Here is a 26,210-nt window from a genome sequence, read left to right as displayed (position 1 = left end):
AAAAGACTGATATTTTCAAAGGTGAGTACTAGTAGCTCAGGTATCAAAACAAGGAGGTCATCTTCTAATGGGGATGGGTATACAACTACCACTTCCACTAATAACCAGTAAGGTGCTCAACTTTTGCACCTTTCTCAGTATTCTTCTTGGTACAAATCTTTCTCTATATCCCCTTAGTGAACTGTTTTCCCCCTCCCTCAGACATGGCCCTCTAATGATATATCAGTAGATCTGTTTTAGTCAGCCTCCACAGGTACCTGTCCAATGCTCTAAAGCAGGATGCTAAGAGAACTAGGGTCAGAATGGAAAATGGCGCCAGCTCAGTGTGTTCCTTTATCACATGCTATAACTCAAAAGTCCTTAAACTTCCTTTCAAGTGACACTAAAATAGCAATGCATGTGTGTAAAGAGCTGTCAAGTCACAGCCAACTTATGGCTACCCCATAGGGTTTTCAATGCAAGAGACATTCAGAGGTGGCTTGCCATGGCTTCCCTCTGTATAGTGACCATGGAACCCCCTTGTGTTCTCCCAACCAAATACTAACCAGGGCCGACCCTGCTTAGCTGCTGGGATCTGATGAGATCGAGCTAGTCTGGGTCATCTAGGTAAGGGCAAAATAGCAATATTAACTATCAGTGACTCCTACTATACAACTCTTCTTCCAGTTGCACAGCACGTACATTTCCTCCATACAAAACACAAGTAATACAACACAGACCAATAAGGTATGAAGTATTATAAACATAGTAAGATACCAGTACAACAATTGTAACTTACAGACAGGAAATCTATGATACAGTATACCTTTTCCAGCTCCTCCATGTTACAGATCATATGGGCACATGTGGTAAAGATTTCCACAGCACGTGACCTCGTACGAATACCATAGACCTAGTAAGAGATACCTTGTTAAAAGATGACAGAGGCTGGTATTTGTTCTTGTGTTCTCAATAGCTGCCACCCCCATTATTATTGTTCCCTGAATACTTCCACAAGTCTGTGTAAAATGGAAAACCAAGTTTTCCTCTGCATAGAGAATCTAAAGTAACCCAATTACATCTGTTTCAGGATATCAGTATTTTAATGTTTAAGATATAGGACACAAAAGAAATGTATGGATTCCAGAGAAGTAATCATGTTAGCCAACCAACAAATGAGTCTTATGGCACCTTACAAACTGATTTAGTGTAGCAAATTCCATAAACATGAAGTGTGTCCTGAACTAGCAGATGGGCACAGAGGAAAAATAGTAAGTTGCTAAAAAACATGTTTAATTGTATCTGCTCCCCACTGCTCTCCTCTGCCCTCAGCAAACATGCTCAAGTTTCGGAGCTGCTGAGAGACCAGAAAAGGGGGGGGAGCATACATTTTCCAGAAGCAGTACTTTGAGCTAAGGAGACAGAGTTCTGACAGCCATCATAATACAGGGTTGCTAAGCCTATTCTTCCAACTGCTTTGTGTGCATTCACATATGGGGTTGCCACTGTGCAGATCACAGGTGAGAAAATCTACAAAGCTCTGAAGGAAGGCAATTGATTCCTTCTCCATTCTCACATGTACCACAGTGAAAAATAAAATCAGAACCTTCCTGTTCAGTTTCTAACTGACCATTAACAGAAGTCCTAATGGTGAGTGCTAAGGTTGTTGGAGGAAAGGGATAAGATGTGTACTTGCTCAGAGAACTACACAAACAGTGCAGGTAAGCTAAGTTATTTTACCATTAATACAAAATTACCCTATAGGTGATACCCTGATGGTACTTCAGAGGGCATTTGCCTTTCAGTACTGTTTCTCTCCAATGCTTCCATCTCATTCTCTTTTCTCCTTACACATCTTGGATTGTGGTACCTTCTCTATTCCTCAGAACACATGGACAGTTGCCCACGGTCCCCTGTATAGCACACAGCTAAAGGAGCAGTTTACATCCTACTCTAGGCATGGAACTAGAAGGCCACATCTCCAACACTAATTACTTTCCTTTGGCTTGGCATCTAAGAGCATCCATACACAGATCACCTGCTATTTGTAGCAAACACAGCATGCCAGAAAATCCTAGTGAGTGCTTTCACTACACTAGAACATTTAATTTTTTTCTGCGTAAGCTTCCAGGACATAGGAAAGAAACTACAAAAAGTATTGGTTTTCAGTGACAAGTATAACCTAAAAACAATGCAAGAGGACAGAAGTGCCTAAGTATACTGATATTTGGTAGGATGAAAGGGACGGTAATGCCTGTTCGTCCGTCCCCCATACCTCTGCCATGGTAAAAATCTTGTACATTTCAGGAAGAATAACAGGAGCAACGAGGGGCATCTGTATGTCTGTCACCTCCCGAGTGAACTCTATGAAATAACAACAGTCTAAGTAACTATATTAGCTCACAGAATTATGTATTTTGCAGAGATTATTCATGGGTAGCACCTGAATTCCACACCGTTCCCCGCATTCAGATGGCTCCCACACATTTACAAATGGACATGAAGAAGAGTTCAATTTCCCCTCAGAATCATGTGCATCAAAAGGCCTAGTCCTCTCAAAGGAAACAAACTTCTATCTAAGCTGTTCTACTTCAGCTTGCAGGCAGGGCCACTCAAGATTAAACCCTCTTCTATATAAAGTAATTCCCAGCATGCAGAAAATCAGAAGTCAATGAGAAGGCAAGGTAGAATCCTTTCCCCTGACATCTAGTTTTTGATGTGCAAGGAGAATTCAGTCAAGTGGGTCATTACTTACATACCGGTGATAAAACCCAAATACAAGCTTGCATCCTCAGTAAAAACTGGCACTATATCTAACACAGAAGCCATTCAAAGGCAACGGCTGGCCCAACTATGTATGTTAAGCAGTGAAACCATCACTCTTCTCAACACCCCACTTCTCTGCTTCCTGGTTGAGACTTGACAGATTAGCACATATTGGAAATACCATGGTGAATAACCCATGATAGCAGAGTATATGAACACAGCCGTTAGTTGCTAGTTATCTTCTACATTACTGCTTACCAGCATACGCCACTCCCACCTCAAAAGTGTCCTTTATGGTTAATGCTCTCATCTCACCCCAAAGGAGACACAAGAAATCAAGGGGTTTTGAGGGAAGAGGTACTGTGGACTGCAACATTTCATTTGAGATTCTAACTCTGCAGGAGTTTACAGGACAATCCTAAGAACACTTTCCTGGGAAAGTCTAATGGAATAGACCCGAGTAGGATTCTGAGTAGACCTGTTTAGGATTGTTCTCTTAGTCAGTCTGATCCTGCTTTAAAATTATCTGAGCACGTAAGACATAGTATCTGCTCCTATGAAAGCAAAAATTTCCCAGAATCAGATTCAGGGTCTTTTCTATCCCAGCTAAAAATATTTTTCTGTTTTCATTTAGCATTAACAACACAACAGTCTTACACCTGCACACCCACTGCCAAAAATGAACCACTGAGTAAAACACATGATAACCTCAGATTATAATATCTGAAAGGGAAATGATTAAAGTGAACCACTTGTTGCAGATTTACTAGAATGAACTGTGACCTTATTCATCATTACATTCAAATTATTACACCACTATGAAGATCCCACAATCTTCTTGTACAAGTGTAGAAATGGAGACCCTGAAATTATGTCTGCATTGCAAACCTCACCATGAACTTTTAAGGGAGAGAACAGAACAAGCAGAGAGTGTCAAGTTTCCCCACAAAAAAACTGGAGGCCCAGAGTCAAGCTCATGTTGAATCAAAACTGATGTTGACTATACTATACACACACCTGTAAGGACTCGCATAGCTCCATGTACTGCATTCAGATCCCCACTAACCAGCATTTCCATCAACAGATTGAAGAGTTCAGGCCAAGCTTCAGGCCAATCCCAATGAGCAATTGCTGAAACTGCATAGGCAACACTTGAGCGCACTTTGCTAATTGATTCTCTCAATCCATTGGGAAGCAGTTCCCTAATAGCAGCTTTTGCCTGTGGAGAAAGACATCCTTAGCAAAAAACAACATTATAGTACTCTATTTGCAAATGCTAGTATCTCAAGTAAATGCCAAAATGCAAAGTCCTATAGAAAATACTATGGCTTGGATCCAATAGTGTGCAAGCAGAACTTAGAGAAGCAGAACTTTGCCTCCTTTCACCCAATGCACAACGCCCCCCCCCCCCGATGTCAGGCGACTCTCAGGAAAAGCACTCAGAGCAATATTAGGGTCTGAAGTGGGAGGGGGAAATCAGCAAAAATTGCCCCCAGTTCCTCCACTGCTAAAAAGCATTTCTGTGATCAGAAAACAAGGTTTGGATCCAAGCCTGTGCACTTAAATACAGTTTACTTGGGAAAACAAGCAGATAAAAGAAGCTTCTAAGCTGAGACAGCATGAAATCAAGTATTAGAAATAAGATTTACCCTTTCTGTAGTCTCAGGAGGTCTAAACTTGTCTGACTGAGAACACCAGTGGGTTTCTACATATTGTTTCAAAATCACAGATGACAGCTGTGGATAGAGATAAGGAAGATGTAAAAGGTGCTCAAATTCGTGATTAATTCCAAGCATTCTTTTAGTTTTAGTTCTTAATAGGTTGTATCAGGGTGCCATAGTTCTCACTGACATGCTTCCTGGTGGTCACCAAGTATTTTTAGAAAGTGGGCAGGGCCAGAGGACTTTTGTCCAGCAAGACTTCTGATTGACTGTGCAGATTTTTAAACATGTTGCTTTGGCAGCAACTGCCTCCACAGCACCAGGATCTTCACTGTGTGACTGAAGGTAAGCTGCAGCAGCCATTTTGTGGCTGTGCCTATCATGCTATGTCAGAATTCCAAAGGTGCCCAAAGGCTCAAAAAGGTTGGAGACCCGTGAATTACAGGATGAACAAATCTCTAGAAGTTATAGAAACATGAAAATTCAGAAGCAATTTACACACAGAGAGAAATATAATGGCTGTTATTTCTGACAAGGAAGGGCTAGGAGTTTGTTGTTGTTGTTGCCTCAACAAACCAAAACCAATCTACTGAGTTAAGCTTATACCAGAAAGTTAGAAGCTTACCCTTGAGTTAAAGAAGTGTCACTAATAGCTTCTATTATTGTCATGTTGCTGTCAAATGCTTTAATTATAGTAATAAAAAACAACAAAGATTTGTTCTACTGCACTACAGCAAATAAGTAAGGAGCATCATACGTTTTATAGTGCCTGGACATCTACTGGCTCATAGCAACAACCTGGCCTCTTTAAAAATTATGAAAGGAGGGAACACTTGTAATTCAAGAGAGTGTACAGTCTCTCCACTAAATTCACTGACCAGCCTTTTGTAAGGAAAACATGAGACTATGCTGTAACTCAAGCTATTATTTTAACTCCTTCTGTCACTTCAGTTGAAAAAGAGTCACCTGACGAATGGCCAGTGCTCCTTGAGGATCTACAGTCAGTTCTGCCAAATGAACACCAAATTCTGAAAGAAAGAAAAAAGATAACAGATAATATAGATAACAGTATAAAAGATCACAATTAAAACAGACAAAAAGTGACAATACAGTACACAATGCATTCCCAGTACTTCCTGTTTTACAATACAATGGTCCCGGTCACACGGGCCAGATAACGCCGGGGGGGAGGCGTGGCTATTTGCGCCGTCGCAATTTGACGCACCCCAACGTGATCAGACGTAATGCCGTTGTTTCCATCAGCGGGTGTTTCCGGGGCGCTCCAACCAGGAAGCAGGGATGCAAGAGGAGCGCTCTGGAGCGATCACATGGAGAGCGTCCATCTGCAGCCCGTCGCAACCGGTTGATAGTGGATTTTCCCAGGTATTTTTAAACTCCACATCTTCAGCCAGATGATACTGGTTGGCGACGGGTGTGCAACGCTTACCAGATGTTTCCGTGTGATCGTGCCCATATAATCTGCCCTGCAATCGTGGCTCTCCCGCAGCAACTTCTGCATGTGACCGGGACCAATGTCTATCAACTAACTGAAAACATTTGTATGGACAAAAATTATTTTCCAATTCAGTAATTGATAACTATCAAAAATAAGAAAGAGTTACAAGTTACCTACGGAAATCCAAGACACCAGTGGTATAGTGTGGTTTATAAAAATTATTGTTACAGATTAATTAATTATCCCCTGGACTACAGACCACATTCTCCTTTTTCTTGTTTCCAACTAAAACCCACAAGAAGGTTATTTAAAGACATTGCCCCAAGTTAATACGGAATGTACATCTCCAGTGAGACAGATATTACACTAAGAACATTAGTGAGCTCCAGCTATGAATTCAGTTCATCAAGATGACAGAATAACACATAAGGAGAGCCACGTAAAAACTATCAATATATTTAAAGTGTTAGATATTTCAACAAAACAATTTAGAAAACAGGAAATTCACAACTGCATAGCAATTGATAAACTTAGACTTTATGGTTGCAATTATAAATATATTTAATTTGAAGACACTAATGAATAAAAGTGCATATAACAGGATGAAAATATCAGATTCTGCTGCTCATCCTTCCAGTGCTCGTATACTATTACCACCACCCCCAAGAAAACATGTCTATGCCACCTTTCCTCCCTATTCAAGGTCCCCAAAGGTAGCAAGCATTAAGACATTTACAGGTATTTTAAATACATATATAAATATTTAAAGCAATTAAAACAACATAAACACATAAAATATAATCACATAAAAACACACAAACAGGGTGGAGGGCTACTGAGAGTTACTGAGAGAATGCCAAACAAAACAAAAAAAGTCTCTACCCACTGGCAAAACACAATGATTGAGGGAGACCAATGAATCTTCCCGGGGAAGGAGTTCCAAAGTTTTGGTGCCAGGACTGAGAAGACCCTTTCTCAGGTTGCCGCCCATCTAGCCTCAAATGGAAGAGACACCTGAAGCAGGGCTTTTGAAGATGACCAAAATGGTCACTGTGACAGGCCTTTTCTACCAACCAAGAGGACTCACACAGCCCAGTATGATTTTGGGGAACAGAGTTTGTTTTAAACTATAAACCTTCCCCTCAGTTATCTGGTGTTCTTAGGGTAGCAAGTGTATAGGAATGGGTTCGCTGTCATGAGGTAAGTTCTGTAGTGCATATGTAGAATATGGAGATCACTGAGGCAGGATCTGTACATAAACACAGATGATTTATTTATTTATAGGCTGGTTTCAGAGAACAGATCAGCAGCACAGGTCTCCAAGTAGTCAAAGGAGAAACCTGGCTGAGACATATATACTTAAGCTAGTTCTAACTTCAGAGTGTGGTTTGAATTTTCTTTAATACTTTCAGGCACAAACAGGCTTTTACTGACTAGCCACTAGGCAGGATCCTCTCATACACACAGAATTCCACTCACACCAGCCTGCCCTTTCCCAAGAGTCAGCCTAAGTGATACAGAGTATGCTCATTACCAAAGATAGTCCTTACAATCGGGTACTCTATTCTCTCACAGAGGCAGAGCTAAACCACTCTGTCACACTACCAGGCAGAGATACCCTTCAAACTGTCTGCTCTTTTATTGAGGCAGACCCAGACTATCACTGCACTCTCCCTGAGGCAGACCTGAAATAACTCCTGCTATGCTTCCCTCTAACATTTCCTCTATCAGTCCCACAGGCTCAGCTGAGTGGCTCATTTTCTCCTCAGGGGAGGACAGCTTCCTGTCAATCACAGTCAGGTAGGTTCATATGGTGGCCCCAAGTCATACAGGGATTCAGCACCAGCACCCTCATTATATTAGTACTAGGAATAAGGCCCATTGTGGAAATAAATACAATGAGCTCTAGAGAGAGGCTCTGGGCAGGTGACCCAGCCATGGGCACTCAGCGTCAATTTGCTGAGGCGACCTCAGCAGGGTATAATGACACAGTCCTCCATTTTCTCCAGGGGAACTGATCTCTGCCCTCTGAAGAGCAATTGTAATTCTGAGTGATCGCTAGCCCTCCCCTGGAGATTGGCAACAATGGTTCTCCAGGAGAAAATGGCTGGTTTGGAGGGTGGAGTCTATGGCAGTGTACCCATCTGAGGTCCCACACCTCCTCAAACCCCACTCTCTCCAGACTCCACCCCTCAAATCTCCAGGAATTTCCTAACTTGGAGTTGGCAACTCTGTCTCTTTCCCAGCCAACCATCAACCTACCTTTATCTGCCCCTCTGACTTCAGCTTTCCATCTCCCCCCACTGCAGCCTCAACCTAGGAAAAGTACAGTCTTTCTCCACAGTGGAGACCCAAGCAGGAGGGAGGTGACCTCAGCAGGGAATGACAGAGTCCACCCTGTAAAGCAGCCATTTTCTCCAGGGGAGCTGATCTCTGCCATCTGGAGAGTAGTTTTAATTCTGAGTGATCTCCAGTCCTCACCTGGAGATTGACAGCAATAGTTCCCCAGGAGAAAATAACTGCTTTGGAGGATGGACTCTATGGCCTCTCCCCTCCTCAAACTCTGGCTTCTGTAGACTTCACCACAAAATCTCCAGGAATTTCCCAACCTGGAGCTAGCAACCCTAGTTAGGACTGGCCCCAATGAGTTCCCCACCAGGGCCAAAGTAGGCCTGGAAAGGGCCTTCTGCCTTTGCCTTTTTACTGGCAGAACCAAGCTTGGTTGCCTAACAGCAGCCACGGAGGGGAAAGTTAGTCCTACAACATGAGAAGATAATCGTTTGACAGCTGATGGCCCACCTCAGTAGCCAGCCAGCCACAGAGGAGCCAAGCAGGAGAAGTGTCTTCATCAGGAGAGACAGCCGTTTTGGCAGTTTATTCTGACAGGGAAAAGTGTCCGAGTTGGCAGTGGGTGGGATAGAGGAGCAGACCCAGCACCCAGCCAATGGCACATGAGTACTCTTGGGTTGCAGTTGATGAGCCAATGGCTGACGGAGTGCAAAGCACAGCCAATGGGAGAGCTGGAAAATGCCAATACACCAGGGCTTTTATACATATCCGATTCTCCCACAGTGATATCTCCTAATGCTCTTAACCTCTACAACTTCTCTTTCTGTCACACCAACCCCAATAAAACACATTAATTCCATATTTCCAATTTTTATAGGAACAAAACTGCAACAAGAGAAGGAGGAACAGGTTGCATTATCTATTGGAGACAAAACTTATGCTGACAGTCTCAAGAGACTACCCCTGATCAACAAGTTGAATCACACTCCAATCTGATTACTTATTGTTTAGTAGATTCTTCTTCTTTTCACGACTCTACAGCCAAAAACAGGAAATGTGTTTTCAGACTCATCATAATACAACCACACAGCCTTGAGACTATTCTCTCTCTGCTCCACCCTCCCTGATAATTAGTGCTATCATTACTAAATTTTTGGTAGAGATGTAAAGGCCCAGGAAAAAAATGGGGATTTTCTGCATTTTCCCCCAAGGGCTTTCCCCCCCAATTTCTGACAGAAAAACTGGAAATGTTGGGGAGTACTGGGGAGGGGGGGAGACAACAAAGACAAGGTGGGCAATGGTTTAGACATATTCAGCTCTCAAATCCAAGATTCATTTTGGCCCCTAGAAAGATACCTAATCTTCATGAGGGAACATGCAAGGCATTCAGTGCTTCTCAACACTTGCATGCCTTTTGTTGTCCTTTTGGCCTGATGTGGTTGACCTTTTCACCTCTCCCTCAAACTACTGACACATTTATCCACAGACTGGGTAAAAAGTAGCTTATTGCCCTACCTTGCAGGAGGGGGAGAAAAGATCAAAAGGAGGTGAGGCAGAAACTATAGTGAAGTCTCAGAGGAAAACAGAATGTTTCACTCAGAACTTAGCTCTCTCTAACCAGATAGCAAAATTTAAGGTACATGCACTAAGACAACATATGGTGCATCAGCTTGAGGTTTTCTCTCAAGTACTTATGTTTGCAATTTTCCTTCTACAAAACTAGGACATTTATAACTGCATAAATATGGCAAATACTGCAATTTTATATGCTAAGTTATGAATGATGCATTTTACATTGAACAAAATAGTTTAGGTTTGATAAGACATGAGCAATTTCCAGAATTTTTACACTATGCTAAGTTATGAATGATGCATTTTACGTTGAACAAAATAGTTTAGAATTTTACACCTCTAATTCTTGTCATTTTAAATTAGCACTGTGTGAATGGGTAGATAAATTTCTGTGCAGCACTTAACACATGCTTATCAGATTTAAAAAGTCTGCCATGGCAAGTTTTATATTTAAGCACTGCCAGTGGCATGAAACCTAAATATAATGGTGGCAAATGAGGAACTGTGATCAACAGCACCAAGTGCAAAAATCATTAACAATAGCAATTCACGTTACAAAGACAGATGTCAAGTTTATGTTGAAAGCTGGTTCACCTCAAGGTTTATAATCAAACACATAATAGCTATTTATCAAGGGGCAACTAATTGTTATACACAAATGACTTAACTTGTACAAGTACTTTGATAACTACAGGCCTTCAGAAGCAAAGAATCACAGGATTATTTGGCTTAATGTATTATACCGTATTCAATTCCTACCTGTATTATAACACATCAGCAAGTATTGAGCCAAAGAAATGCATTACCCCTCAAGAAGCATTACAACTATGTTACAAAGGCTGTATATTTCTGTACAAGACTGCCTACAGAAGTTGCAATTTTGTAAAAAGTGAAAATGTGGGCAAAATACATTGTTTTCAATTATGTATGATTTATCCTAGCCATTTTGCAAATTATATTATCCATACCAGATAGCGCTGTGGCATATGTGCAACCATTTGCAAACTGTAAGAATGGAGACTGTCAATGACAGACTGAGCATAAGAACATAAGAGCCCTGCTCGATCAGACCAGTGGTCCATTTAGTCTAGCATCCTGTCTCACACCATGGACAAACAGGTCCTCTGGAGGTCCAACAACAGAGCATAGAGGCAGAGGCCTTTCCTTGATATTTTCTCCTGGCACTCATATTTAGAGGTGGACTGCCTCTGAATGTGGAGGTTCCCACTGATGGTAGTAGTGATGGATCTATGATCCATGAATCTGCCTGATTCCCTTTTAATACTGTTTATGCCTGTGGCCATCACTACATCCTCTGGCAGCAAATCCCACATTTTACTCAAGCACTGCATAAAGGAGTATTTCCTTTTGCCCATCCTGAATCTACAGGATGCTGGACAAGATGGACCACTGGTCTGAACTAGCAGGCCTCTTCTTTCTTTCTTTCTTTCTTTCTTTCTTTCTTTCTTTCTTTCTTTCTTTCTTTCTTTCTTTCTCTTTCTTTCGATATATATACATATACATATATATATTTAGCTTTTACAAAACAAAAAATAGAAAATGTTTTCTCCCCAACTCCCCCTTCATTACCTAAAAGAATTTTTAAAACACTAACTATAAAATAAAGTAATACCTTTTGTTGGGATACATTTATATTGAACATTTAACATTTAAAACTACTTATTCTACTTCTTCATTGCACTACATTTATACACAAAATTTTAAACTACTTCTCATTCTGAAGTTATCTTGCTTCCCTACAGATACTACACACTCCATCTCTCCTCAAATTTTGTAACTGATCTGTTTCTCAAAGAAGATGTTAGTTTTGTCATCACTGCATACTCAGCAAGTTTGTTTTTCCACTCTTCTAATGTGGGCAATTGTCTACTTTCGATTTTGCTGCATAATTCTAGCCGCTGTCACCATATATCTGAATATCACTTCCAAATTTTCTGACAAATTGCTAGGCAGTATCTATGGGGAATTTCTTAGCTTCTATGGGGAATTTAATCTTTAAAATATTCTGCATTTTATAATACACTGTTGTCAACCCATCCATGCCTGGTGCCATATCCTTTTTCATATTCTTTATTGCCTGAGAAATTTCATGAACTGTTATTGTTTGATTCAAAAATTTTCTATGTTCTCATATAAACTTTGTAATTGGAATGTCTTTTAGATACTCAAACCTTCTTCTGGAACAGACTTCTTGTATAATTCTGAAAAAACAGTGATAAATTGCTCCTGTATTTCTCTTTCTGCATATGCAATTTGATCTCCTTTCGTTATATCTGTTATAACTCTTTTTCCTTTTTCCTTCCTGAGACAGTACGCCAAATATCTGCCAGGTTTGTTTGCATGTTCAAAATGCTTTTTGTTTTAAGAATCTTCAGTTCTTCTGTACCTCTTCAGCTTCTAGCATATCTAATTGATTTTCAGTTGTGCAATCTCTGCTAGCATATCTCTGTTAAGATTCTTTTTGTGCTCTTGTTCCAGCCTCTGGATTTTTTCTACTATTATCTTAGTTTGTTCTAATTTTTCTCCTTTTTAGCAGCAACAGCTAATAAGATTTCTCTGAAAAAGGCCTTACTTGCTTCCCAAATTGTAGCTGAGGACATTCCTTCTGTATCATTTATTTTGAAGAACTCTTCAAGGTCCTTTTTACACTTCCTTACTACATCTTCTTGCAAAAAGAGAACATCATTCAATCTTCATTTTCCTCTTATTTTTCTATTCCGTTACCAGATTATTTCTATTGGACTGTGGTCTGCAAATATCTTTGGCTGGATCTCTATTTTATCTAAACAAAAGTTTTTGACATCCAGCACATACCTGTTCTTGAGTACATCTGATGTCTGTTAAAAAAAAAAAAGTAAAATTTCTGCTACTCTTCTTATGTTTTTATGCCCATCAGCTTCACTGGATGCCCTCAATTTCTAGTACACTGAGGGAGAAAAATTTCTCTTTGTCAACTCTCTCCACCCCTTGCATAATTTTATAAACCTCTACCACGTCTCCCCTTAACCGTCTCTTTTCTAACCTGAAAAGTCACAGATTCTTCAGTCTTTCCTCATTCGGAAGGTGCTCCAACCCCCTAATCATCTTGGTTGCCCTCTTCTGTATTTTCCCAGCTCTGCAATGTCTTTTTTGAGATACTGTAACCAGAACTCTACACAGTATTCCAAATAAGGCTTCACCATAGATCTATACAGGGGCATTATACTATCGGCCATTTCATGTACAATCCCTTTCCTAATAATCCCTAACATAAAGTTTGTCTTTTTCACTGCTCCAGCACAATGGGTTGACATTTTCATTAAACTACCTACTACAACCCCAAGCAGATTCAGACCCCATTAGCCTACACTTGAAGAAACAAACACCGTGGTTTCAATATTCTGGAACTCCTCATTATTAGTTGCTTGTTCAATATATATAGTCCAATCATATGAACATTATGCATAGTTGAAGGAATAATCTAAGGAATTATGACTCTCTATTCCCACCTTTCCCCCAATGGTTCACTAAAAGACTGGTATATAATTCCAGTTCTGTGCAAAATGAGGTAGACTTCTGATTCTCATTCAGGGTGAAATGAAGCTGCATCATGTGGATTACAGAGCTCCGTAAACTGCTATGTGCCCTTGTCAGGACTAAGAGAAGCACCACACTTTACTCAGCAAATCTGATGGCTACACCGACGCTACACGAAACCTCAGCAAATATGTAAGGTGTAAACAATCACATATGTCACCTGAATCATCTACATGTGTGTCTGGGAATCCTGAGCCAATGAGAGTTCCCACACATATGTATACAAGTGCTTAAAGGCAAGTGCATTATAACAAATAAAAGATACAACAATACTGTACGTGCAGTAACTAAATGTGCCATAAAATGTGGAGCTGTCCAAAGAAAACTAAAACTAAGAGCTCTGTGAGGCAACTGGCTTTTGACGGTTGCCCTCCACTAAAGCCACATGATGTAGTAGATGCCACAGGCAGAAAGTGTGCCCTTTTACTTACAAGCCATCTTACAGGAACAGTGCACAGAGTCAGCAGTTCACAGATAGCTCAGTGGAGTTGGGAATGATTAATTTATCAAGCATTTCAATTTAATCCATACAGTAATTACACATAATTCATAAGAGTTATCTGTTGATCAGACTGAGATTATTTTATGTGCTAAATACATATTTAGCTTTAATTCCATCGGTGGTTAACTTAATAATTTTAGGTCAAAAATATGAGCCAAATTTCAGCTAGCAAATTATTATGCAAAAACCTTATCAATTCACCCGTTTGGCACTATAATGGAACTGAACTGCCAGTTAGTACAATCAGTCAAAAGTTTGAACCCTCTTGCCAGCTAAACCCATATTTATATTCTTCTCATGAACCTCTCTACTTCACTTCATTAGAAATACAACAAATGGAGCACACACTATACACAGCTGATGAGGTACAATATAAAGAATGCATTTTCTTTCTTCAAATGCTCCTGATTTATGATGGGACACTATTCCTTGCAGGAGCAGGACCATATAAAGCAACATTAAAGTTCCTCTTGCTATAAAATATCCAGAAAGTTAAAACTGGTACATAGTTTAGTCATCTCAAGCTACTTGTGGAATCAAAGCCAAGACCATTAGTAAAAACAAACAAACAAACTGCACAACTGGCCTTTATTTGAATGCAGGCTTCATCAGCTAGGCTCAGTGAACACCACATGCTCAGGGCTGAGTCGTGATCCCCCGAGGGCTCCCCCTTCGCAGAAGAACCATGTCTAGGTTATACTGGAAAAGATCCAGAAAACCTCAGGTAAGAATTAGAAAGCAATATCTCTCTCTGTCAGCTTCCAATTTAATGGAATTATTATGCGACAGTAGATATAACCCTAATTATGGAATAATAGATACCTATGAGGGCAGTACAGTTCACAGATAAATCTACCTTCCTTGACCATCTCCTCCTGCAAGCAGACTCAAATTGGTCTATAAACCTACCTGGAAACACACTTATTCAGCATATGGACACAACAGCTCGATCAAAGGATTACGATGTCCTAGATAAATTTTTATTTATTTATTTATTTAATTTATTTATATCCTGCCCTCCCCACGAAGGCAGTCTAAACTTGATGGTAGCAAGTAAAATATGATATTCAACAATATTTCAATGACAGGTCCCTATATATTCTGAACTATTTATTTATTTATATCCTGCCCTCCCCACGAAGGCAGTCTAAACTTGATGGTAGCAAGTAAAATATGATATTCAACAATATTTCAATGACAGGTCCCTATATATTCTGAACAGAAAGTACATAAAGTAGTTATAAAATGCAAAACTATATCCAAAACCATTTCCCCCTCATTATAGATACATGGTCATATTACTGACTTGTTTGAGAATAACCACCAAAGCCTTTACCAAAAAAAATAACAAAGCACCATTAATAATTGAAAGTTACATAAAACAGATATATTCAACCAATGAATACCACTATCTTCACAAAGAAGTAGATCATGAGAATAATTGTGGGTTTCTGTTATGGGGCTGCGGTGGCTCAGTGGTTAAGATGCCGAACTGCAGACCGGAAGAGCAGTTCAAGACCTGAGTGCCGCATGACGGAGTGAGCTCCTGTCTCTGATCCCAGCTCCTGCCAACCTAGCAGTTCGAAAGTACGAAATTGTAAGTAGATAAATAGGTACCGCTTTGGTGGGAAGGTAACAGCATTCCGTGCACCTCGGCATCTAGTCACGCTGGCCACATGACCACGGAAACGTCTTCGGACAGCGCTGTCTCTTCGGCTTGGAAATGGAGATGACCACTGCACCCTAGAGGCGGATTCGACTGGCTTTCAAGCAAGGGAAACCTTATCCAAGTTATAGGGTGGTATCTTACCACCATGCATAGATAAGAACAGCATTCCAACTGATGGAACACACCAACTTTCACTGTACCTGGTACATAGTGCACAGCTATACTATTAAGAACAACCTTCTATATCTTGGGCCCCTTAAAACAAACCAACATTATCCTCAAACTTCTTTCTTTTCCAGCAACAATAAAAATGTCATGCATTATATGGTAGCCACTCTGGGCTTGCCACTGTATGTGCATTGAGTCTGATGCTACATGTGCTTTCAAACTGAGAACAGCAGCCAGATCCACATATTTAAATGTGCACTGGTATGATACAAATTTGACAGTCACTGTTAAGACATTTTAACCATATACTAAAACAATCTTAGGTACACATCTAAAAATATTTAATGTTCAAAATGGCTCTAAAAATAATATAATTTACTGCTAAAGTCAAACAATTATATTATAGCAAAAACAATGAACGTCTAAAACAAGGAAAATGTGTATTACTAGTGAAACCAACATTGCTTCCGAACACCAAGAACTATAACTTCTCTGCATAACAAGGACTGTATCTTCAGACATGTGTCTAAAGAAGGGCAGGCAGAGAACAGATCATGAGCCAACTGATTTCTGGTGGATCACTTAGTGCCTTCTGACAGCTGAGATTCTTGTAAAGGATGCTAGACCTTCGTTTGACCCCAATATGTTTTAAATGTATAAAGTAAGAAGAAATACTCTTACCATAACCCATCATAAATTAGTTATGCCTTAAGAGAGCCTGAGCATGGACTGGCAAACTCTTGAGATTCTAACTGAGCACAAAAGACTGGGCAGTGTTCTAAAGTTCTCTGTAGTGGATTACCTGGGAGAATTCCCCCTCTTCGGTTTTCAGACCTGGTGTAATGTAGTTATTATGAATGCAAGCCAGTAATCTCACCCCAGACACAAATTCATTAGGTGGCCTTAGGCCGCTATGGTGTACTTAGGTACACCAGAAGAAAGGCCTAATAATCTATTTATGGATCATTTTAACCCAGTTTCCATGATGGATGTTGACAAGATCCCGGGATCTTTGAAGGCTACTACTTGTACTCTGGTTGCTACAGTCATGTAAGGACCACATTAACAAACCCGTAATATCTATTATAAATCAATCACTAACTCAGGGCAACTTCCATCAGAGAGGTGGTTATCTGTCTGCTACTTTCTAAAAAAAATCATTAAGTACTATATAAGTATTGTCTTACTTTAAAAAAATTATAAATGATATCCAGTCTCATAAATATAGTCTCTTGTACCTTCGGGTAGACAGGCATCAGAACAACCTGTGTCTTTCAAACCAAGGAGCATTCTTACATATTAGATGGAGGAAGAGCGAGACTTATTTTGTGGGAGTGACTTATCAATAACCCATTACTTTATTTTGTTATCTCTTCTATACAGAGGATATTTGGAATTGGTTGGTCTTCAGATGTAAAAGTCTTGCCACTAATTAACAAAAATGCGATAGAATACTTACGTTGATAAGTGATTGTGAAAGGGACCAAAAACATTAAAAGAGAAAAATCACTCAATTATTGAAAAGTAACATGAAAAAATATAAACTGTGGGGAAAATAACTATAAAACTATATATGTACGGACAGGAGACAACATGTCAGTTAAATATAGGCTGATAAATCTAACCTATCGAGACCTGCAGGATGTGTGGATCTTAATGTGTAGATCCAAAAAGCCTCCCTCTGTTGAAGTTGTTTTTCCATGTCATAACTCGAGAAGGGTTATCGCCTTAATTACTCTATCACATTTTTTTAAATTAGTGGCAGCTGTGTCCTTCCCCTCTTAGTGGCAGTATTCGCTTTTATGTACAACACTTATAAAAGTTGCTTTTGGGTACAAGCTACACTGTAAGTTGTTACGAATTTATTATCTGTTTTTCCCCTCGTATTGTTACTTTATCATACATACATACATACATACATCTCCCTCTGTTGAAGTTGTTTTTCCATGTCATAACTCGAGAAGGGTTATCGCCTTAATTACTCTATCACATTTTTTTAAATTAGTGGCAGCTGTGTCCTTCCCCTCTTAGTGGCAGTATTCGCTTTTATGTACAAAACTTATAAAAGTTGCTTTTGGATACAAGCTACACTGTAAGTTGTTAACGAATTTATTATCTGTTTTTCCCCCTTGTATTGTTACTTTATCATTCAATGATTCTATTGAATTGATGTTATGTTTACAAATCTTACAGGTTTGTTTTTGAAGCTACATAGTACCGCCCACTACAAATTTGTTTTTTGAGTCTCTGTGGGATGGCATCTAGGTGACTTGATGCTACCCGACCTGCATGACTCAACTAGGTCTGGCTGCTTGCTACTGTTCAACAGCAGCCAACCTATGAAAGCCAATGTGGTGTAATGCAACAAAGCCTCGGTGGGTGATTTTGGCCCAGTCACATTCTTTCAGCCTAATCTACCTCATAGGGTTGTTGTGTGGATAAAAAGGAAGAGAAGAGAATAATGTGAGCTACTTTGGTGCCCACTGTGGGTATAAATGAAGAAGATAAATAATAAATATAGCTGAAGATGTGGGCAGATAAAAGGTAAGTTGGTGAATGACTGAGAAGGGGAGAATGAGATAGGCAAAAGTGAGAGGATATGGGGAGGAAAGGAGGGTGAAAAGAGGAAATAGTGTGGGGAGGGGGATACAGGGCAAAGTGAGATGCCACCCCACAAGTCCTTGAGGGTTTCTTACCATACAACTGGGCCTGGCCCAATGGCTGGCACCACACAACTGACCATATTTTCCTAGGTAGAGGCTGCTGTGGGGGAGGAGAGGGAAAGCTGAAGACAGAGGTTCAGATAAAGGGAGGTTGGCTGTTTGGTGGGAAGGAGACAGGGTTGCCAATTCCAGGTTAAGAAATTCCTAGAGATTTGAGGGCTGGATCCTGGGGAGGGCAGCGTTTGAGGAGGGAAGGGACTTCAGAGGGGTACAATGTCATAGAGTCCACCCTCCCAAAGCAGCCATTTTCTCCAGGGGAACTTTGGTTGCCAACCTCCAGGTGGGGGCTGGAGATCACCTGGAATTACAATTACTCTCCAGATGACTGAAATCGTTCCCCTGGTGAAAATGGCTGCTTTGAAGGGTGCACTCTATGGCATTACAACATGCTGAGGTTGCTTCCCTCCCAAGGTTCTGCCCTCCCAAATCTCCAAGAATTTCCCAACCTGGAGCAGGAAACCCTAAGGGGGAACTGATCTCTGTAGTTGGAAGTTCTGTTGTGATTTCAGGAGATCTCGAGGCCCCACCTGGAGGCTGGCAAAACTAGAAAGGAGAGAATGAAGCAGGAAAAGGGGAGATACTACGGGCGCTTTCTGGAAAGGGAAATAAAGAGGAAATTGTAGGGGAGGGGGAAATGAGATGCCTCCCGCAAGTCTTTGTGGATTCCCACTTATTTAGATTTCTAGCCAGTGTTATCTTAAGGACTTATTGAACAACTTAATGAAACCAATAAAGTACCCTTAATAGAATACTGTATGATGTAACTAATAACAGTTATAATATAAACATAGTCATTAAAAGCCAACAAGAAAACAAGCAGACTTTACACCACTTCGGAAAAAATGGCTTGGACTCTGGTAAGTCTGCAAGACTATGGAATGTCATAATTTTGGTTCTGCTACTGAGAAAATCTCTCAGCGTGTCCATGTTACACAAATCCAGCATACAAATGGTGTCATCAAGTGACTTCAGAGAAAGCCAAGGAATAAAATCGTTCCTATTCCATATTGATACAAAACTGTTTAAAGCACTGATATTAGTCAACCACTCTATGAGCAAAAGCTTCTGAACAGTCTCCAAGGACAATTCTGTGTAAAATGCATCAAGTTTATATTATTTGAGACCTTGAACCATTTTCATTAAACCTGAGTCTCACGAAGAAACCAAGCTTTCTCATCTGATATCCAGGTTAAGTAGATCCTGGCTGTAATCTGGGTTTTCAGAAAGCACGGGAAGGTCCAAAAATAACCAGGGTCTCAAGCAATGTTCCCTCTAAGGTGTGGAGTCTTGTGAGCAAAAATTCTACTTTGTGAGCTCCTGGCATTAAGGTTGTGAGTGAGCGATTTGGCTGCTGCACAGATTACTTTGCTCTGGAGCCCTCCTTTCTGAGCTAGTGCAAAAATGTGTGAGCCGGCGGTTAAAAAACAGTGAGCTAGCTCACACTAACTCAGCTTAGAGGGAACACTGGTCTCAAGCCTGACTGACTGGGAAAGCAACACACACACACACTCTATAACATCATTCTCTTTACGTCCACCACAAAGTCAGCTGTCTACCCTTTTACGATTACTGCTATTACAGTAATTCCAGCTGGGTAGCTATATTAGTCTGTAGTAACAGAATAAAACAAGTCTGGACTAAAAAAAAATTAGCCAGCATAAATTTCAACGAGTTGGAGCTCACTTTATTTCTATAACATAGGAATGTTATAATCCATCAAGCCAATTTACATACAAAACAGAAACAAGGAGGGGGGATGTTGCAAAGAGAGGTCAGTTCAAAACAAGACCTAGTCCAAAGTGTCATCAGCATGGGTGTGAGACACTCCAAGCTCTTGTTAGATAGGCAAAATGTAAAACCTTGTGGAGGAGGATATGAGATAAGCAGATGTAATAGGGATTTACAGAGGTACAGCTGAAGTTATAAACATATGTAAGGGGTAGGATATGCAGATATTAGCACCTATAGAGTGTTATGAATTCAAGATGGAGGGGAACCCTGACCTGAACAAAATTCAAGACAATTCAAATCCCTCCAGGGACTAACAGGGATCTGAGATTCCTAACTCATGACAGGTGCTCGTGTCTGATACATTTCATCCCTTACATATGCTAATCACACCAGTTCTAACTCTGTAAATTCATATCGTATCTTCTTATCTCATTTTATCCTCCAACATAGTTTTATATTTTGCCTAACAAAAGCTGGAAGTCTCTCAAGTCCTTTCTGATTATTCTTTGAACTGGATCTTGTTTTGAAGCAGTCTCTTTCTGTAAGACCCCTTCCTTCAGTTTACACTTTTGTGCATCTGATGAAGTGAGCGGACTCAAAAAAGCTTAAAGATCCCACTGGACTCCTGTTTTATTCAATTATTACAACATAATTATGAGCCACTGGATTAGGAAAAAATGTAAGGATATCTTCAGGGATAAACAAGTGTCAACCCACCTGTATTTTCAGTATTACACAATTTTGCACAGACAACCAAAGAGTACAAAGTATATATATAACCCACAAAAAAAATCAGATCACCTATCCAGGAGCATCTGGATGAAACTGTGGGGGCTCTGAGCAAGCAAAGTAAAAGCTAGTCAGATCAGAGTACTTCACAGTGACCCACAAGCCACACTGTGACATTACCTCATGGAACACAGCTTGGGTGTGCTACTAAAACTGGAAAGGTGATGTATCCCCAAGCTCCTCAAGCAGCCACTCCTACAAGGAGCAAACCTCAGTTATTATTTAACAGGAGTGCTCTTCTCTGATCCTCTGAGTAGCAATCAGCTTCTAATGGCTACTACCAGGTCTGAACAGTTTCCCCTGGAGCTGGGAGAATCTACACAGCTTAACCACACTGGATCAGTCAGAAATGTTCCTTCTGTAGTTGGGGGTAAGTGTGTGGTAGGTGTAAAACAAGTCCATTCTAATTTCATTTTATTTGAAATATTTATATCCTGCCTTATCTCCTCAGACTCTAGGTGAATAACAAAGCAGCAACAGCTGCAAGGACACAAAAACACCATTCGCGTCTATCAGCAAGACGAAAATATTATACAGTTAATAACGAGCCAAACTGCCAAAATTGTTTATTTCCACCAAATGCCCTCTGGAATAAAACTGCCTTACACTTCTTCCTAAATGCAGCAACCAAAGGGCCCTTCCACAATCATCCTGGCAGGCCATTCCAGGAGGTAGTACCATCAGGAGACAGAAGAGTTGGATACTTACTAAAGAAAAGAAGACATCTTAGGATGGGTGATTTCCACCACTGAGTCAAGGAGGAAGGGCACAATTATCAATTTCCTGTCTCCACCAGCTGGAGATACCCTGCCCCTGAGTTTGGTACTTCCCAAAGCCATGGATAAAAAAATTCTTTACCACCGGACTGTACTAGAAAACGACAGTTGTTTGAAGATTGAGCAATGAAGGAAGCTGCAAGTAACAACATATAAGAAATGAATGAATAAAGCCTTAAGAAGTCAACCAATTAAAGATTCTCCCCCTTTAGACAGGTAAGATTCAAGTCCAGTGGCACCTTAAAGACCAAAAAGGTTTCCATGGTATAACCTTTCGAAGGTCAAAACTCCTTTCATCAGAGATCGCTGACCATTACTATCCCAGTAAGAAGATGGGAGGGGCATTGAAGATGGGAATCAGGATGCAAAAGTACGATGCAAAACTGCAGAGCAGGCAAGAAATGCTCAGCGGCAGAAAATCAGCATCTGTAGTGAGATAATACTCCTATGCCCCTATTCAGCCCTGGGGAGGAAGGTGAGTTCCACTGTTCTGCACTGTGAATGAATTCAGGTTCGGCAATCTCAATTTGTAATCTCACCTTGAAGCCTCTCTGTTTGAGAACTTTCATACTTAGGTCAGCAATGGAATGTCCAGGAGGATAAAAGTGACTCCCTTATTTGCAACACCCGCCTTCTGATTGGGATATAAGGGACAAATCAACCCTGACTGTTCCCTGGAAGGCCAGATACTGAAGCTCAAATACTTTGGCCACCAAATGAGAAGGGAGCACTCACTGGAGAAGACCCTGATGCTGGGAAAGATTGAAGGTCAAAGAAGAAGGGGACGGCAAAGGATGAGATGGTTAGACAGTGTTATCAAGGCAACGAACATGAAATTAAGCAAACTCCGGAGCACGACGGAAGACAGAAGGGCCTGGCGTGATGTGGTCCATGGGGTCACGAAGAGTTGGACTCGACTATGCGACGGAACAACAAAAAGCATCTGATGAAAGGAACTTTGACTGGGAATCAGGTTGGTCTCTGTGCTGCTACTGGACTCTAACCTCTCTCTTCTGTTGCAGACCGACATAGCTACCCTCCTAAAATTATTGTTTTTTAAACAGTGTTTTCCCTTCCTCAGTCTAGAAGGAACTTTCACATTCTTTTCTCACTCTGAGAGGCAGGGCAGCTTAGTATGGAATGTCCAAAAGTAGTATTTCCCAAGTTGGGTGGGAAGGCTGATGTCTAATTTGATTGTACTATCTGCTGCAATACTCTCCAGCCGAAGGTTGGGTTGGCTGAGGTAACACAATTTTTTGTAATGCATATGCTGAAGCCCATGTAGACATTCTACAATATTCCTCTACTGAGTTACTGATGTTGCACACAGTTAAAGTTGCTGTCCTGCAAATGAAGTTGGTTATGATGTTCTAAGACACAGAAGGTCTAGTGATTGGTATGCCAGAATGATACCTGACTGAGCTACCTGGTTAATGTGCTGGACACCGTCTTCCCTATTGCAGGAGAAAGAAACAAGACAAAGGATAGTTGAACTCCGTTCTGAGTATAACTCTTTTAAAAAGCCAGAGGCCCTTCCAGACAGACAGCCCCCCCCCCATTCTAACACCCTGTAGGCTGAAGGCACCACTATTAGGAAAAGGTTTGAGAGGGAGGTCACTCTTAGTCAGAGAGCTCTTCAGAAACCCTGCACTGCTTTCCTAGGCAGAAAACAGTGTGAGAATAACATCTGAAGTAATACAAATTAGAAAGAAAACATGTATGTTGCACTTCATTCTTTAGATTACTTATTTAGATTACTTTAGAGTCCTTAAAAACTATTTCTATGTGAAGTCCTTAATGTTATCCTTAAATAACCTTTTCACAGATTCTGTGAGCCCTTCCCAGGAGTCCATGTAGCTTCTTTATGCATAGCTAAAGGTAAACGTAAAGGTTCCCTTGCTCGAAAGCCAGTCGAGTCCGACTCTAGGGTTGCGGTGCTCATCTCCGTTTCAAAGCTGAAGAGCCAGCACTGTCCGAAGACATTTCCGTGGTCATGTGGCCGGCATGACTAAACACCAAGGCGCACGGAATGCTGTTACCTTCCCACCAAAGTGGTACCTATTTATCTACTTGCAATTTCTTGCTTGCGAACTGCTAGGTTGGCAGGAGCTGGAACTAGAGACGGGGGCTCACTCCGTCATGCGGCACACTCGGGTCTCGAACTGCTGAACTACTGACCTTCCACAGCCTGCAGTTCAGCGTCTTAACCACTTGAGCCACCGCAGCTCCTATGCATAGCTACTGGACTTCTAAAAAATCAACAAAACCCTACATAAAAGAGTAACATTTCTGCCTTTCTGAGCAAACCTTCAGTGAAGCTGTATCTTTGTATCTCCTAAGAAACTGAGCATGAGAAAAGGCACCTGAGCAGAGACCTAAAACAATGGCCGTAGATGTCAAAAGAAAAGTCCCTTTAATGTGCTAAATTAACTCAAGACAGAAAAAATACAACTCATACAAAGAAATATTGTGACCCCTGAAATAAAGCAGCACAGCATCACATAAGTGCTATGCTGGTCATGACAAGAAGTGAGGTGAAAGCTATGACAGAACAGCATAGTGGCAAGGAGGATGCTGGACAAAGATCTGGGAGATCCTGGTTGAAATTCCATTTAAACACTTTGAACAGTATCTTCCCTTCCTCACTTTGTCATGAAGCTTGCGACGTGACCTTGAGTCAGTCAGTCACTCTCAAACCAACCTGAGAGGCACTATGGCTCAGTGGTACAGTATCTATTTTGCATGCAGAAGATCCCAGGTTCAATCCCTAGCACCTCCAGTTAAAAGGATCAGGTAGTTGGTGATGTGAAAGGCCTTGACCAAGACCCACACAGTCAGAGTAGACAATTGGCCTTAACAGATCAACAGACTGACTCTGTGCACGGCAGCCTCATGTATGTGTTCATGTGCACCATACAGGGCTGTTGTTGTAAGAATAAAATATGGAAGGGAGAATCAGAGACCCAAGTGCTTTGGAGGAAGCACGGGATAAAAGCATACTAGATAGACAGAGGCTGCAGGCACACAGACTAAATAATCCACTTTCAATTCACTTTCCAACTGGATTTTGCCAGTTCACACATTAAAATTCAGTTGGAAAGTGCACTGAAAGTGGATTATTATTTAGTCTGTGTGACCGCAGCCAGATAAGCCTTTTTGACATAGCCCTTTTACTTGCATGACATAATTGCATCATGCTGCAGTGTGGGCAGAACTACTCATAAACTACCCATAGTGAGATCATAAGAACTCTATACTCCCAGTTTATGTGGGGAGAAGGCTCTATTTCCAGGTCTGATTTAATATTTAAATTTACTGACACAACTAATCTTCAACATATCAACATATTAACTTAAACTATGCAACATATTAACTTTAAAGTACATAAACAGGAATAAAATAGGTTTCCCCCCCATTTGGAATATGTAAGAGACATTCTTCTTAAGCATACATACATTCAATTCTAATACATGTGCTGAAACAGAACTTTAGATTTCTGATTCAACACATGCAGTGAAGAATGAATGAAGCTCACTTTATCTAACAAGTAAGGAGCAAGAGTCACCATTGGAAACACTGCAGTATAGAGTTAAACTCTAAATTTCTTCTTTTGATTCCATTATTCGTATGTGACCATCTTACTAGAGACCACCCTTATCACTTTTTCCTATTAATTTACAGAGATACACAACCCACCCAGACTTTGATGAGTTCAAACACTGCCCCCCCCAAAAAAATATCAACTGCGCTCTTCTTATTTTCTCACTTGTCACTTGGAAACTCTTTGTGGCACTGTACCAGGAAGCCATCATCACAGCAGTGAAGGCCCAGCATCCTCTGTCACCACAAGGAACCCCCAACTCAAGGAATCAGGAACTGCACACAGCCCAAGTGTCAAACCGTACAAGGTGGGTGGAAGAACAAGAAACACAGCCACGGACAAGGATGCAGTTTGTGTCGGGTACCTCTTGAGAGGCCAACACAACCTGGAAAGGAAAGTTAGCCTGGGGATCACAGGCGGGGGGGGTGGAAGCGAAGCCGTCCTGAACTTCTGAAAGGGATGCGGAGCCGGCGACGACTGAGGCAACACATGAGTCTTTCTCCCTTCGTCTTGCTCTTTTAAATCTCCATCCATCCCACCCCACCCCTTTACCGAGAAAGGGGCTGGAGAAGAACCCCAACCCGGCTTTCGCTCCACCTAGAGAGACTTGGGATGCAGGAGGCCAAAATCCAGGGGAGAAAAAGAGGGGAACCTGATCCCTCCCTTCCCGACTCCAGCAGGGGCTCCCCCACACTCACCCTCCGTCACCTCCAGCACCTTCACCTGCTCCTCAGCGGCGGCACGCACCCCCTGCACCGGGCACAGGATCCCGTTCAGGGTCTCCACCAGCGCCTCCTTCAGCCCCTGAGCCACGGGCCCCGGCCCCACGCCCGACATCCCGCCTCGCCCTCTGGGCAGCGCCGCGCCGACCGGGACGGAGAACGGGGGACCCGAAAGAGAAGCGGGGGGGTGGGGCGGAAAGGCGGCACTA

At 41.3% G+C, this 26,210-nt stretch overlaps 1 protein-coding gene across 1 annotated transcript in view; it reads right to left on the bottom strand.

Moving 5' to 3' along the window:
- Window positions 1-26,210, bottom strand: part of IPO9 (importin 9) — a 58,697-nt gene extending 32,487 nt beyond the window's left edge. Inside the window, exons 1-6 of the mRNA XM_015408196.1 lie at window positions 25,978-26,210; window positions 5,373-5,434; window positions 4,395-4,481; window positions 3,763-3,964; window positions 2,255-2,343; window positions 806-892 (exon numbers count right to left, since the gene is read on the bottom strand). Coding sequence (XP_015263682.1) covers window positions 806-892; window positions 2,255-2,343; window positions 3,763-3,964; window positions 4,395-4,481; window positions 5,373-5,434; window positions 25,978-26,116 — 666 coding nt within the window. The 5' untranslated portion in view covers window positions 26,117-26,210. The remainder of the gene's footprint in view (window positions 1-805; window positions 893-2,254; window positions 2,344-3,762; window positions 3,965-4,394; window positions 4,482-5,372; window positions 5,435-25,977) is intronic.

The sequence above is a fragment of the Gekko japonicus genome, unplaced genomic scaffold (genome assembly GCF_001447785.1).
Source record: "Gekko japonicus isolate JY-2015 unplaced genomic scaffold, Gekko_japonicus_V1.1 scaffold211, whole genome shotgun sequence".
Taxonomy (NCBI): domain Eukaryota; kingdom Metazoa; phylum Chordata; class Lepidosauria; order Squamata; family Gekkonidae; genus Gekko; species Gekko japonicus.
The sequence above is the reverse complement of the archived record's forward strand: the minus strand, read 5'-3'. Positions and strand labels throughout refer to the sequence as shown.